Source organism: Anolis carolinensis, chromosome 3 (assembly GCF_035594765.1).
Source record: "Anolis carolinensis isolate JA03-04 chromosome 3, rAnoCar3.1.pri, whole genome shotgun sequence".
NCBI lineage: Eukaryota > Metazoa > Chordata > Lepidosauria > Squamata > Dactyloidae > Anolis > Anolis carolinensis.
The window spans coordinates 30,571,714-30,588,620 of NC_085843.1; the positions used below are offsets into that span (position 1 = coordinate 30,571,714).

Below are 16,907 nucleotides of genomic sequence, written 5' to 3' on the forward strand. Positions count from 1 at the left end.
GGAGTTAAAGGCCAAAACATCTGGAGATCCACAGGTTGAGAACCACTGTTCTAGGTTCTGTTGGGGTGGGTGATACTCTTTCAGCACTCTACTCAGAGAAGGGAATGGTTCTCTTTTTTTATATAAGAGTTAAGCTGTAATCCTTACATCTTAAATCCTGTCAACACACACAGATTTTGAGGACAATTTTTATTAAAATGTTTAGACTTACCTATGAGCGTATACAGTACTATATTTTATAACTTGGTTTCAATTAAGTTTATGAAGCAAGGGATCATTCCTAAATTTGTTAATTGTTCAAAGCAATAACATTCCAATGGAATTGAATTTTGCATTACGTTTAATAAATTTTGAATAAAAATGGTTGTTGTGACACTTTTGTGGCTTTTTTGTTCTGTCAAATGCAAGCAGTTGAAACTATTGTATTTCTGATAATCTCTCTTGATAACAGTTCTGAAACCGCAAAAGTTGCTTCATCTAGAAGGCAGTATGAAGGAAGTTGCACTTTGAAGTCTGGTGGAAGAAGTAAAAAGTTAAATGACCACATCCTGAGAGAACATCTTTAATTGGCTATGGTTTATAGTGATTCTACATTCTAAAACTAGCAAATGCCTCTTTATATGATGGATAGTACCTTTATGGTTGAGGTATTAGATTTAAAAACTCATATCTCTATATCACACTTTCTAAAAATATTTTTCTTGAAGACAACATTTTCTTGAAGACAACAGTTAACACAGCCAGTATGGTACAGCAGTGTGTTAAATGTGAGCATGCAGAAGTAGGTTAAAAGTTTACCGAATAAGTGGTCCAATCATTATTTCTGGCAAGCTTATTTTTTTTTTAGAGTTGTAGTTGAGTTAGAAAAGGGGAAACTAGGTGTACTCCTTTGAGCCATTGGAGGAAAGACAGGATGAAAATGGCAACAGATTTTGACCTTGGTGTCTTTTTGGACTCCTGGCTCTGATGTATCTATCCTTACACAACATGTAGACCAGGGATCAGTTTGCCTTAAAGTTTCTAGTGAATAGGGACCATTGAATCTTTGACTTCTCAGATTGACCTATTTGTTTCTAGCTCAAAAGTTGCTAGAAAACTTAAAAATTTAACTGTCTTTTTGGTATAAAGTATTCTATGTAGTTGTTTAAATTTAGAGTTGATAGTCTTATATATCCTTATGTGTCGCACGAGAAAAGACAGGGCTGTAGTCTTCAAGATCACAGGTGCTCTCATTAATCATATACTTTAACCAGTTCAAAAACATGGAAATGTGAGTAGATCAATAGGTACCGTTCCGGTGGGAAGGTAATGGTGCTTCATGCAGTCATGCCAGCCACATGACCTTGGAGGTGTCTATGGACAATGCTGGCTCTTCGGCTTAGAAATGGAGATGAGCACCAACCCCCAGAGTCAGACACGACTGGACTTAATGTCAGGGGAAAACCTTTACTCTTTATCTAACCAAATACAGTTGTTCACTCAAAAATGCTCCACAAAGTTCTTACAATGTAGAAACCTCTTTTTATTATACTTAGCTAATTGATCTCACTGTTCTTACTACCCACAGCCTTTTGTGTCGTGTTTTTTACTTGAAACAGTTAACTATATATGTCATACCACTGCTTCTTGGAAAACAGGCCTAATTATTCTAAACATGAAATGTTTGTACTGAAGTAAAATGTGCAAAGTTATTTGTCACTCAAGATCTTCATTAAGAAATGTGTTTTTAGTTGTAATGGTTTCTTTCCAACAAGGCAACTGGAGCCTGAAAACTGCTGAAGGTTTAGTGTAACCCTGAAGGATAGCATGGGAAAATTCCCTTCTCTGTTTCTGCTGAGAAGAGCTGTTATTGGGTTTAAAAAAAATGGGAGAAAAAGATAATGTCTAGAGCCAAATTGCTGTATTATTTCCATGTAACACTCTTGAGTAGAGAATCAAAGAAATGAGCCATGCTTAAAACATTCATTTGCACTTCTTTCAGTGGGCGTCAGTTAAGCATGTGCTTTCTCATGAAGAATTAAATAGGTGTTTTACAGCGAGGGAACAATTTGTAGTGCTTCAGCTGTTTCTGGACAGACAGTAACTCCCATCAGCACAACCAGCTTATTCAGTGAAGGATAAAGGGAATTACAGTCTAATATTATCTAGTTGGAGGCTAGATTGATGCGAGTTTTGGTTTCATACTCATGCCAAGTTAGAATATATTTTTTAATTACAGTGTTCCCTCACTACTTCGCAGTTCACTTTTCATGGATTCGCTGTTTTGCTGTTTTTCAATAAACTCTAAAAGACTATTATATATAAATCATAAAAAATTACAATTTACAGCCTGAGGAAGGGAGGAAGGAGAAGCCAAAGGGAGAGAAAAGGAGCCCAAGCGGCAACAGGAGGAGAAGGAGGTGATTTATCAACATACGATTGGTTGAATAAGACTTAAAATAGTGTGCTGCTGCTGCTCAGTCGTTTAGTCGTCTCCGACTCTTCGTGACCTCATGGACCAGTCCACGCCAGAGCTCCCTGTCGGCTGTAGCTGCCCCCAGTTCCTTCAAGGTCGAGCCAGTCACTTCAAGGATACCGTCCATCCATCTTGCCCTTGGTCGGCCTCTCTTCCTTTTTCCTTCCATTTTCCCCAGCATCGTGATCTTTTCCAAGCTTTCCTGTCTCATGATGTGGCCAAAATACTTCAGCTTTGCCTCTAATATCCTTCCCTCCAGTGAGCAGCCGGGCATTATTTCCTGGAGGATGGACTGGTTGGATCTTCTTGCGGTCCAAGGCACTCTCAGGATTTTCCTCCAGCACCAGAGTTCAAAAGCGTCTATCTTCCTTCGCTCAGCCTTCCTTATGGTCCAGCTCTCACATCCATAGGTTACTATGGGGAATACCATTGCTTTGACTATGCAGACCTTTGTTGCCAGTGTATAACTACTATAATTATGTAGAAATATTAAAATAAATATAGTGTCCTTACTTCACGGATTTTCACTTATTGCGGGTGGTCCTGGAACCTAATCCCCACGATAAGTGAGGGAACACTGTAAAGGATTTAGGGCATGCCATAAAAATGTTTGTTCAGTATGTTCCAATTCATTTAAATTATTTTACCACTTTAAATTTTAATTTGTTTTAATGGTTTAAAATGTACTTCTATGCCATCTGGAGATCTCATGATACAAGGCAGGATATAGGTATTTTAATAAATTTAGTAAATAAGCAGAGGTTCTTGTCTAATATTTCCCATGGTTTAACATGCTTCCAGTGTTAACAAAATAGTTGCCAATAGTTTGAACAGGCATCACATATTTGTTTATAATAGGTCAGTTTATGCATAGGCTATCTCCTGCCAATTTTTTCTTAATTACTGCTTGATTTGTGGAAGATGTTAATGCTTCTAGTAGTTAGCACCAATATGTGCTGCATACAATATTGCCAATAATTTTACAGTCTTCCTTTCCCTATCCAGCAGATCTAAACACAACTAGCAACCAGTCGTTCCTTTAATCTTCTTGCACTATGATAACAGTCCTTGTATTTTCTGAAGGTGGAGTAGTATTTTTGATCCCAGTTCTATTTGCAGTAAGTTGTGAGACCATGTGCAAAGAAGGGTTTGGATATGTACAATCAAATGTGTTCTCACCAAACATCTTGAACCAGGAAACATGAGTGAAGTCAAAGTAAAATAAAATAAGGAAAAAACTATACTCCCTATATTGTAGGTATTTTCTGACCCCAGTAAAAATGTTACTGTCCCCTTAAAGGGCTACCTACTGTTGAAGCAGAGTATGCCACTTCTGTTTTTGATATACTATAGTTTGTTAGAAAGGGCATAGGACATTTTTGGCTTGGACAAAAATGCTCCCCTAATGGCAAGTGTGAATAAATGTGTTGTAGCTATTTTTGCTTATAGGAAAAATGTGCACACAAATGGAAGGAAAAGAGTGTTTTGTTCTATTTCTGATCAGTTTATTTTGACATGAAAGCTTAAACATGGTCTACAGAAAAAAAATAATTAGTCATAACGGTGACAAAAAACTATTTTCTTTCTTTTTATATACCAAAAAGTAAACTATATTATTGGACACTATGACTGGCATGTAGCTGAAAAATAATGTGATTTTAAAGTATGTCATTTAAGGTTTACTTCTTTAGATTTTTCAGCACAATATGACTGAAGAATATCCCGATTTAGACATATCTATAAAGAGCAAATAGGAAACTGATAGTTTGAAGATTGAAGTGATATGTAATACCCATCAACAGATATGCTGTAGGTAAAGGTTTTCCCTTGACATTAAGTCTAGCCATGTCCGGCTCTGAGGGTTGGTGCTCATCTCCATTTTTAAGCCGAAGAGCCAGCATTGTCCGTAGACACCACTTAGGTCATGTGGCCAGCATGACTGCATGGAGCGCCATTGCCTTTGTGCTGGAGCAGTACTTATTGATCTACTCAAATTGCATGTTTTTGAACTGCTAGGTTGGCAGAAGCTGAAGCTATTAGCAGGAGCTCACTCCGCTCTCCAGATTCGAACTGCTAGCAAGCATAGCAGCTCAGTGGTGTAATCCGCTGTGCCACTGGGGGCTCCTAGATGTGCTGTAAGGCAAGTTATTTTCAAAGTCAGACATTGGCTCGGCAAAGAAATCCACAAATTCTTTTGTGCATTAGAATAACTTGGTGGACATAAACACTTGGAGAATAACAAGGATACAAACATATAACATACTCTTGGATATGTCTCTCCAGTCGTCAGCCCAGGTAGATGTGATGGTCAGGAGTGCTTACTACCAGCTTTGGCTGATTTGTCAGCTGAGCTCTTCCTAGATTTGGAGAACCTTAAGATGGTAGTGCATGCACTTGCAACCTCAAGGTTGGACTTCTGAAACATGCTCTCCATTAGCTACCTTTGTATCAAGTTTGGAAACTCCATTTGGCTCAAAATATGGCAGCCAGATTGGTTACAGGAACATCCAGAAGTGAATATATCATGCCTATCTTGAACATATCACACCTATCCTGAACTCACTTCACTGGCGGTCAGTTAGTTTCCCGACAAAGTACGAAGTGTTGATTTTGACCTTTTAAAGTCCTACATGGTTTGGGTTCAGGTTACCTAGAGGATCACCTTCTTCTACACAATCAATTCTGCACACTGAGGTCCTCTGGGTGGGGGGGGGGGGGCATCTGCTCCAGTCTGCCAGAACCCAACTGGCAACTATCACTCAGAAGACCTTTTCATCAGCTAAATTGATGACTGTGTGTATTACTGTACTTTAGGATGGATTCCCTAGCCTTGGTGCTGAAATTCAGGATTTGGCATTCAAAGCAGGTTGGAAAGCTAGAGGAATACCTCTGTATCACCCAAGTTTACTGTAGTTGAATCTACAGTGTGACTGCATAATGGGAGTCTGATGTGGCTTTCCATGTTGATTTTAATTTGGATTTTAAAAGTTGCAAGTGGTAGTAAAGGGGTCAAATGTGGACAGGGTGAAACTCTCGTGTATATTCAGCCTGTGTTGTTTTTTTGTGCTAAGTTCTACAATAGAAAAATGGTCTGCTAAGACTCCTAGATGCTTTTCTTATATGATCTTGTCAAGTAACTTGTCATCCATTCCATATCTCTACATTTTTCTGCCTTAGCGTAGTACCTTACATTTCTCTTTGTTGATATTCATTTGTTAGTTTTGGCGGAGCTCTTTCATCTATTAAAATCATTTTGAATTCTGATCTTGTCCTTTCGGTATTAGCGACTACTTCTAAATTGGTGTCGTTTCGTAAGCAGCTCCTCTCCCATTGAAAAATGGAAATGTCTAACAAATCACTTCTGATTTTGTAACTTCCTATTTAGGTCTTGGTGTGTGTGAGAGGGGGGTATTATTTTAGAAGAAATGCAGATTCCCAAATTTTCCCTTTTTAAAAAATAAGCAGGAGTTTTGGGAGAGCCCAAGATTTACAGAGATGTCTGGTGGTAGGTTTCAAGCAGTGATTTGTTTCTTCATTTCTGTGTTTATGCAGCAGGTGAGACAGGTGTTAAAAGTACAGTAGAGTCTCACTTATCCAAGCCTCGCTTATCCAAGCCTCTGGATAATCCAAGCCATTTTTGTAGTCAATGTTTTCAATATATCGTGATATTTTAGTGCTAAATTCGTAAATACAGTAATTGCAACATAACATTACTGCGTATTGAACTCCTTTTTCTGTCAAATTTGTTGTATAACACGAAGTTTTGGTGCTTAATTTGTAAAATCATAACCTAATTTGACGTTTAATAGGCTTTACCTTAATCCCTCCTTATTATCCAAGATATTCACTTACCCAAGCTTCTGCCGGCCCGTTTAGCTTGGATAAGTGAGACTCTACTGTATTATACTTTACTCAGTTGGCTAGTTCTTGGATATGGGTTCAACCACAGCATTTTACAAAGCCAACAAATACATTTTCATATACATGCCTGTTAGATATCTTCCCTCCAAATGTTTAATTGTCTGTGATTGTAAATAGTGCACTTAAATGTTTTTTTTAAATTAATATAATATTTGATATATTTTTTCTTATTTCACAGGAAAGATGATAAAGATTATGCTTTAAAGCAAATAGAAGGTACTGGAATTTCTATGTCTGCATGCAGGGAAATAGCAGTAAGTAATTTTATTATTAAATTAATCCCTGTGATAAAATTACTTAGTTACTTCAGTTATTGATGCACTTGATATTTCAGAAATTAAATCATGTCTGAGCAATAATAAATAGCCTTAAATTTAAATGCACAAATGTTGCTCAAGAGGAATAACGTCTTGGTTAAAACAAATCTTTAACAGTAACTGTGTCTTTATCTCAAGGGTTGTAGCAAGCCATAATAATGGATGTCAAGTTTCACAGGAGTCTGCATTTGGACCATAAAGTGAGATTCCAAAAGGAAGCTCAGTAAGCACACAACAAGATTTAGAATCTAAACAGTTTTGAAATCTGTCCTGAAGGATTTAATTGTGAAATGGAAAGCATAAATAGATGGTGTATTTCTGAATCAGCTATTTCAGTTTGACTTAGTAAAGGTACGGTGGACCCTCGATATTCCCAGGGGATGGTTCCAGGACCCCTGTGGAAATAAAAAAACAGACATGGCAAATTCCGCATTAAAATGGCGAGCAAACACATTCAGTCTGAGACTTACAAATACAGCAAACATTCACTTAAAAATAGGGACCTAGTGATTGATATTACACAAATCCGTGAATAATCTCCAAATCATAAACTCACAAATGTTCAGGGTCAATTGTATATTCAAGGATTTACATTGTACTTGTGAAGTAACTTTGTAATATTTTAAGTTTTACATCCCCATTTTATTTGTCCAGAAATTCAGCTACATCTCTTTAACTGTTTTTGAGGTAGAAACCATAAATGGATCAGGATTCTAATAGAATGCTCCCCGCAACCGACTTGTGTAGTTTTCGCAATGAAAATCACCCACCATTCTGCAAAGTCTTTTCTTTTTCTTTTTTCTTTTTGCACTAGTGATGAAAGAAATAGCCATTACTTTATTCTTATCTTTTTTTACTTGGGCAAATAGCATCCAGAAAGGATTTCATAAGGGAGGAGATAATATAGACGGTAAACATCTTTTCTCCTGTAGTAGCCTCCATTTTGCTGTAGGGCTGCTCCTTTAAAAATTGTAAATGGGAAATAGTTTCTATATTTTCATAATATTTAACTTTGCCTGTAGTCTAAGCACCAATAATTATTTGAAACACATATACTTCAAAACACATAACATACTTCAAAATGAAGAGTAATGTACATCTTTATGCAGCTTTTAGTAAATAGGAAATACTTTATGCAGTGTTAACCTTAAAGTAGCTATGTTTATACCTCATAAAGATCAACTTAGAAAATCCTCAGTAGGTAATTTATCTTAGAGATGAACTAAAAGACAGCAATATTACTTTTAAAGATTAAATGATTAAATAGGTTTCTAAAATGCATGGTACTTACGATTTTTCTGGTAGTGATCTTATTAAGTGACAGCCTCCAAACCAGCTTTTTCTTAGGATCAAATTAATGTTTCTGATGTGAGGATACATATGGTAATGATAACTCAAACATACAGTACTTAAAAACTATACAGTTGGCCTTTGGCATAGAAAACAGTTAGCATTTCATATGTATGTTCTTTATCAGCATGTTTGGTTGAAAAGTAGCTGAATTTGATTCTAAAAGCATTTCTCTTACTAAAGTGTGAGATGCAGTGCAACTAGTCAGATTTTTGAGGCAGTACCCATACTGTAGCAACTGTCTTTTAAAAAGAGACACACTATTTTCTTTACTTATGTAAGCCACCTCTTATTTGGTGCATGAAGTTCAGCTTTTTGTTTTTATTTTTACCATCGAACGTACTTGTAGACCTCATTTTATTATGAAGCTTACTTTCATAATAATTATATAAACTTAGTCATGCCTTCTGCATCCTAATAACGTACCTGCAGTTGACCAAATTGTAGTCTAGTTTAAGACATAAGCCATACCTTAATTAAAATGAATCCCATGCTTCTTTTTTTCTCTCCTTGTGGATTAAAAGCTTCAAAGATAAATCCTGAAAAACAATCTTATTTATAGGACTTAAAATTATAAAAAGAAGTGTCAAGTCTAATCTCTCACCTGTATGGATACCTTTCTAATGTATGATGTTTGTTTTATAGCTGCTGCGTGAGCTCAAGCATCCAAATGTAATTTCTCTGCAAAAAGTGTTTCTGTCGCATGCAGACAGAAAAGTATGGCTTCTCTTTGATTATGCAGAACATGACCTCTGGGTAAGGAAATATTTTTATTCAGTAATTAGCTATGGGCATTGGTTGGAAGTAGAAGAGGTGGTGCTGCAACAAAGTGTTTTCCTCTGAACCCCATTGAAATGAAAGAGGATGACTCAGATGACTCTACCCCCTTCTCCATGTTACATGTTCTTTTACTTATTATTCTTTGAAATACACATTTGTCCTTGATTTAGGGCAGCTTCAAATGTGTGCTTCAAACATGGCATTTGCTTTGTGAAAATCTGCCCTGAGTATTCACTAAATAGTACAAAATGTTAAATCAGTCTCCCTTGAATGCATAATGCATTAAAATTGTATTCTAGCTGTATCAATTATCTTGGTCCAGAAATCTGTTCAGCAGAGTTCTGATTGTGCTGAGGAAAGGGAGCAAAAATTATGATTGTCAACTCTTTCTTTTCTCTTTAGCCCCCTTTGTCTCCTGATACACAGAGCAGAGACTTTTCTGAGTTCTAACACCTTTAGAGGTTTGCTTTGTGGTTGTGAAAGAAAAGACCTTCTTGGTTGCTGTTCTTGCTTAGACTATGGAATGGACTTCCCAGGGAGGTTGAGATGGTCCCCTTCCTGTTTTTCTTTTGCTGGCAGACAAAGGATTTTTTTTATTCAGGAAGCCATTCACTAACTAAATGGGCATGTTGTTTAATATTTTAAATTGTGTTAATGCATGTACAATTTTACATTTATAACTTACTGTGTTTTACTTTGATGTTTCAGTATGCTGCCATAAAGGCACCAGATTTTGTCTGATCTTTGGAGCTAAGTAAAGTCAGCCCTTGTTAGTACTTGGATGAGAGAGCACCAGTGAATGCCAGGTGCTATAGACTATACTTCAGAGAAATAACCATACTTCAAAGCAAAATCATCTCTTGAGTATTTCTTTCCTAAGAAACTCATGGAGCCACTACATGTCCAAAGGCAACTTGAAGGCACATATTTAGTCTTGTGTCCTAACCTTTGAAATGCAGGATATAAATAAATAAGCAACATCAGACAGTACAAAGAAAGCATGTGGCTTATAAAGACACAAAGAATAGAATTTAGAGCAGTGATGGAGAATGTGTGTTGTAATTTTCAACATTCCTCAGTACTGTTGTTGCTAGCTAAGACTGGTACATGTCTGACAACAAAGGAAGTGTTATCATTGAATGCAGGTCAGATTTCATCTAGAGGATTATTTAAAAGTGTTGAAGGGCAGGACTCCATATTCTCCATGAAAAGTAGAATGCAACCGTACTCCAGAAATTTAGCTGTTATTCCCTCTATACCTCTCTCATTATTGAATTGGCCACTCTGAGCACTGACCTAGTGCCTCATGGAGCTTTATTTTATCGAGTTATTACTGGCTTGAACTTGGAAACACCTGATTTAGATATCTCCCTGTCCACATTCATATAGTAGCTGACAATTGAGCATAACAGAGAGATAGTAGTTTGGTGTTACAGTAGAGTCTCACTTATCTAACTTCCGCTTATTCAACATTCTGTATTATCCAACGCCATCTGCCTTTTAGTAGTCAATGTTTTTGTAGTCAATTTTTCAATGCATTGCAATGTTATGGTGCTAAAGTCGTAAATGCAGTAATTACTACACAATGTTACCATGTACTGAACTGCCTTTTCTATCAGTTTGTTATAAAACATGACATTTTGGTTCTTAATTTGTAAAATCATAATGTAATTTGATGTTTAATAGGTTTTCCTTAATCCCTCCTTATTATTCAATTTTTTCGCTTATCCAACATTCTGCTGGCCCGTTTATGTTGGATAATTGAGACTCTACTGTATCTTGGAACGTTTTGTCCTGTGCCCTTCCTCACAAAGGCCTTAAGGAAAGTGAAAGCTGTTATAAGTGACTACAATGCATTTCATGCAATCACATCTTTCTGCTCTGTTTTTACATTAGTGAGGACTTGAAAAATATAAATCTCAAGGTCGAGCATAACATTTTATGCCTCAACAGTTTCACAGATCATAGTGGGAGGTGCTGGGTCTTTTGACAATACACAAACTATCTGAAAATGTTCAAGAGTGTGTGATCATTGGTGAATAGGGGAATCAGGCCTTTAAAGTTTATCCGTTAAGTCAACTTGTCAAGATGCGTTGAAGTTACACCTAAACTCTTGTTAAGTGTTTTCTCTTCAGACTTCTACAACTATACAGGAAATAGTTGCTGATTTTAACCAGATGAATACCCGATGTCAGTGAAGCAGACTAGAAACTGGATTAGATTTTTCCCCCAGCATGAGGACTGGAATCCTATGCTGGTGTAAGTGTAGGCAATGTCAGCAATTGGGAAAAGGCTGAGAACTGTGTCAGATGTATATCTAACCTTCCCGGTGTGGCTCTTTGTTTTTTGTGCCTTATTGTGAACAGGGAAATCAAACTCCACATGCAGTTTTACTTTCTTCTCCATTTTATCCTACTATATTTCACAGTAGGCTTTAGTGGAAAGGGGATTAGCAATATTAGACATGTGGTAGCTTGGGATATATATAAATTAAACTTAAGAAGAAAAGATAATTGGAAGGTAAAATAGCATGATTCACTGGAGCACCAAGTATGAATACAAAACCTAATGAAAAGGTTTGTGGTTAATTCTTGTAATAGAGTAACCTAACTCTCCTATTAAATCCCAAGAAATGCCATGTTGGTTAATGAATTCAGTGGAGGATAATAGGCTTCATGATACATTCTATCAGGATATATGAACCCTTGCTTATTATAAGTGTTTGTTTTTCTGTTTTTCAGCACATAATAAAGTTTCACAGAGCTTCTAAGGCAAACAAGAAGCCAGTTCAGTTACCCCGGGGAATGGTGAAATCTCTATTATATCAGATCCTAGATGGTATTCATTACCTACATGCTAACTGGGTGTTACACAGGGATTTGGTAAGTAGATCTACAGTGGGGATTAGAAATAGGTATAAGGTTTATGTCTAGTGGTGGTGTTTCACACAGGATATTTCATACTGAGGTACTAACGGCTTCCTTTTCATGATGACTTGGCACTACAAATAACGTAAATAAATGCTGTATTTTGCACTAAATTTTTCAATTACCTGGCAAGGGAAATCAGTTTTTTCTTGTTATGTTGTTCAATAAAACAGCACAAGAATACAGTAGGAGAAAGTTAACCATGAGTGCTTCTCTCAGTAGCTTTGCAATCTAAGAAGTCTTATTTTAGATGCATTTTTTTAAAGAACACAACTTTGCCTTTCTGAACAGATCCAATATATTTCTAGGCCATTGTTAGCATCAGTATTTGCTTGCAAAATCACTCTTATAAATAGAGCAGGATATAGATTAGACTGTCTATGGGAAATGGGAAGGATCCTGTACCTTTAATGGTTGCGTGACAAACAATGTCAGCTGAAATTGCCTCTTTTATACAACTATGAAACATACAGTAGCTCTGTCTTTCATTAAATTTCGTAGTGTTAGTAGGGATACTTAGTAAAGTATCCCTAATACTTGCCTTTAGCATCTAGAGATCAGACTTCAGACCATGCTCAATGGTCATTCATAGACCTTCATCTATAAATTTGTGTAATCCTCTATGAAAGCTGCCCAAAACATTGCCTCAGCAATGTAAATCAACAACCGGGTTTATCTCCTTCCAGCCTTTGTTTTCATTATAAGAATCGAAGTGGTTTAGTGGTTGGTTGGGACAGATGGTTATCCAGGACTCTTTCTCATCATCCACCTTCCATGACATAGGCATTGAAGATAAATCTGAGGATTGCTTCTACTTTTATTATGAAGCTTACTGGTGCTCGCTTGTTGCCAAGTCATGCTGAATGTTTTGGTGTGTTTAACAGCAGTTGTAATGGTTAGGATTGGGTGGCAATCATATTATCAACAGTTAATTTTAAAAGATTTTGTCTTCATTTCGAAAACAGTGCCGTAACATATAATTTATAGCAAAAACAGTTTATTATAAAAGTATCTGGTATTGGTAATGGTGTTTTATTTTTTCCGCAATGCATTTGAGTTAGAATTTTCAAAACAGCAACTAAAATGTTTGGTTTAATGGATCTAGGACAGTGGTTCTCAACCTGGGGTCCCCAGACGTTTTTGGCCTACAAAATCCCAGCCATTTTACCAGCTGTTAGGATTTCTGGGAGTTAAAGGCCAAAAACATCTGGGGACCCCAGGTTGAGCACCACTGACCTAGGATAATAGTCTTTGAAAACACATTTCATCATATTTTATTTGTCTTTCATTTGTTTGCTCAGTGGGAGCTCTCTTTTCAGCAAATGTTAGTTTTTAAAATATTGGGGCACACACACAGCACCCTTGTGTGGAAGATCTCCATAGATCTCAAGACTTCTATGGTCTCTTCTCTGTGTCTGACTTTTAAGACTGCTTTAGACCCTCTGGTATAAATGTAATTGTGAACTGCAATTAGAAAAGACTCATTTATTCTCTTGATAGATGATAAATAAATTTACATAAATCCCATTCATTCCATGGATCTGCTCTAATTGGGATTAACAATTGGATTTGGCACTCTACGTTTGACTCCCTCTCACCTTATAAATTGCTTAGAAAGGCAGTAGAAGAGCATTTTACATAAAAGAAGTAAGCATAAACAAGATTTGGTGCTTTGAATGAACTGTTATGTACATGAAATAACTTAATGTGCTCTTTTGACACACTGTTCTTGGAAGTATTAGCACATGGCTTTCAAACTTGAGGCTACGTTTTGTTTACTAGCACAGCGGTTGTTTTGACCTTCAGTAATCAAGCATAACAGAGAAAGGAGAGAGCTGTGTTGTCGAAGGCTTTCATGGCCAGAATCACTTGTTTGCTGTGAGTTTTTCAGGCTGTATGGCCATGTACTGGAACATGGCCATATAGCCTGGAAAAGTCACAGCAATCTGAGGAGAGAGTTTCTTCCAGATAACCAACAATAATAAGTTTGAAAAATCCCAAAATGGGGGATTTAAAAGATTGGCAAACTTATTAGTGCTTTTAGACTAAAGAGCTTAGATCAGTATTGAACATGATCTATTATTAGTAGTTGCTTCTATTTAAGGATGTTGGAAGAATCAGTTAATCTAAACACCACCTTCCACATGGATTGAGAAGAAAGAACAGGTTTTGTAAACTTGTGTGTTTTCTCTAGTCATTCGTTTTGTCAGTAGTATCAAAGGTAGCTGTGGGTTTGAGATGTCCCTAGCTAGGTAGCTTGTAAGACTTAGTTTACTGCAAGCCAGTAGCTTAGAAATTTATATGAATAAACTATGTACCAATTTGCATATTTTCAGAATGGACCCTACTGTCTAAAGAAGGCAGGTTCTGCACCCAACCTGCTCTGCATATGATCTTGCAAATTGAGGTGCTGTTGTTAATTTGTAGAATGTGTCTCAGAACCCTTGGTCTGCAACCATCTCCTCCCTTGCAGTAGTCTTTCAGCTGGTTCTGACTATATGCCTGTGTTAAAAGATTATATTTTATTTATATATCACCATCAGTGTGTATTGTGTTTTACAGTAACTGTTTACATTAACTGTTTACAGTTGTTAATTTGACAGTCCCTTGCCATTGGCCTTACAGTCTAAAAAGACAGGACACACAAGAAAAAGGGGGTGATAGTGGAAGAAGGGATTAAGTTCAGCAGATATTGGCTGCTGTTTTCTCCCTCAAGGGCCACAGCAGCAGCAGTTGGATGGAGGGAAGTCTTTCCTCAGCTGGTGAGCCTAAGCATGATAGTGCACAGTTTTGTATTATGCCAAGTACAAAAAGCATTCACATCTAGCTAGATTTTTGAGAAAATTCACTTAGAATGGCTTGGTAAAACTGGATTACTTAATTTTATTATTTTGTCCTTCTGGTCCCCTTAAATAGTTGTACAGAAAATCTAAAACCCTTCTGAGTGATGTGAGAAATAGTATAGGACAGTGTTATCCAACTTTCGGTCCTCAAGGTGCTTTGGACTTGAGCTCCCAGAATTCCTGACATTGGACGAGCTGGCTGAAGCATCTGGGAGATGAAATCCAAAACCCTGAAAAACCAAAGGTTCTTGAAAATTGGGCAGAAGCATCTGTTTTGCGTGACTCCTTGTGTCTACAAAGGGCAAAATTCAGGTCAAACCTTTTATATATTTATGAAATATGGTGCTTTTATTAAAAAATTTTGAGTAAGAGGAAATTCTTTGTTAATTATCTGATAAGATTTTATTGGATTTCTTCTCAAACTCTAGTTTGATCAATTGATTGCTTGTTTAAAAAATGCTTCTTTTCAGACATTGGCACTTTATCAGTAGTAACATTAAGCATTGTTTAGATTCTGAACTATGAATTTGCTTATGATTTTACAAAATATAGGATTGCTTGCCAATGATCCAGACATTCTTGTTCAACTCTGCAGTACAATACTTAAAAGGATCCTATTTTCAAAAGAGGAAAACAAGACTTTAAGATGCTGTATTAAAATACAGATTTCTGATACCATAAAATATATAGTACAGTGCATCTTTCCATCTCCTGCTCTTTATGAAGTACATTCTCTTATGTCTAATAAAGCAAGTATAAAACACTTTCATTTAAAAAATCATTCATACATATTCGCCATGAAAGGAGGCTTGTTTCTTAACTATGACCTAATGAAAGAGAGAAAGAAGTGTGGTTCCTTAGGGCCCTTTCACATAGCCATATAACCCAGAATATCAAAGCAGAACTCCCACGATATCTGCTGTGAACTGGTTTATCTGGGTCCACACTACCATATATTCCAGTTCATGTGAGATTTTATACAACTGTGTGGAAGGGGCCCTTGACATCCTAGTTCTGCTTTTAATAGAAGAAGAGAAATTTGTTTTCACCTGTGAATTCTAGCAAAAGTGAATACAGTGGCTAGACAGGTTTAACTGCAGCTGTAGGGTGGATTCAAAAATCTGTAGTGTAAACGAATATGTACAGATGTCACCAATTGCTAGGACAGCATATATTTTTATAAATTATTTCAGAAACCAGTTCAAACCTAGAAGCAATTTACATTTAAATCTTATTTCAACCATATTTGTTCTGTCACCACACTGCAGAGTAGAAATGGCCACTCTATTGTCCATGAGATGCATGAAGCCCTTTCCTGGAACTCTACCACATTTCTAGTGCTCCTCTCTGCAGCCCAATAAAGGAGTAATGGTGGTGGTTGTTGTAAAATAATATTTAGACCATTAATCCAACGTGGACAGTCTTTTATGTACTGGAAAATTTATTTACATGTGAAATATATTAGATTGAGAAAATTGCTTTTTGAAGTAACTGCCTAAACCTGGACGAAAAATTAATTTTCCTGGAATGTAAGTTTGCAGATGATCAGTTAATACACTAACTATTCAAGCTGCTTTTTGGGCCAAGGCTGTATTTTCTGATGAGCTGACCAGAAACTAGTTCTGATGGTTTATTTATGCTTATTTAAATTAAGGTATTAGTCTGGCATGGGAAAATACTTTTCCTTAGCATTTGCTTAGTCCAGTGAAATGTAATTGCAGAGTGAATTCATGTGACCTATTTCCTGTGAACTGTAATCCCATATCAAAGTGACAGTCCTGCATGCTAGATTGTATGCTATTTTATTATTCTATGTTGCCTTAAGTTGTATGAATGAATTGAGTAACTCAATTTCTGGAATTGTTTTCAAAATATGAAAATGTCACAGGGAAGGTAGACGTTCCCCTGAGCAAAAGTATTTGTCTTTGAACTACATGGTTATGCAGGATTCTTATTTGGCTGTGAATGAATGCATTGGAGTAGCATTTCTAAACTGTAGGTTTTATTTTTCCCCAAAAGCATTCTGGAGTAATAGCCTAAATTCAGTTTTAGTCTCACATGGAGTCGTTCCATTCAGTAAAAGGAAACTTGGTAAATTAATAGCTGTATAGGGTGGATTAATTGGATCTGTTCTAGTTGGGATTAACAATTTAATTTAAACCATTCTAAAGAAATTCGTATTTATTTTGAAAACCCTAGAAGTACAGATGTGGTCAGCTTCAAAGCTCTAAGAGAGTGAAAGGCCAGTCTTATAAATTGTGACCTCTCGGAGTTATAATAATAATATAATAACTTTATTTTTGTATGCCGCCTC

The 16,907-nt window shown here is 36.5% G+C and overlaps 1 protein-coding gene across 6 annotated transcripts in view; it reads left to right on the forward strand.

The window, feature by feature from the left end:
- The window catches only part of cdk8 (cyclin dependent kinase 8), a 63,951-nt gene that overhangs the window by 16,720 nt on the left and 30,324 nt on the right, over positions 1-16,907 (forward strand). For 4 of the 6 annotated variants that reach the window (XM_062974664.1, XM_062974662.1, XM_062974663.1 and 1 more), the window contains exons 2-4: positions 6,555-6,630; positions 8,689-8,799; positions 11,565-11,705. In XM_062974664.1, coding sequence (XP_062830734.1) covers positions 6,555-6,630; positions 8,689-8,799; positions 11,565-11,705 — 328 coding nt within the window. Of the gene's footprint in view, positions 1-6,554; positions 6,631-8,688; positions 8,800-11,564; positions 11,706-16,907 lie in introns of those variants that run through there. The other 2 variants (XM_016996318.2, XM_062974666.1) reach the window with 2 other exon arrangements.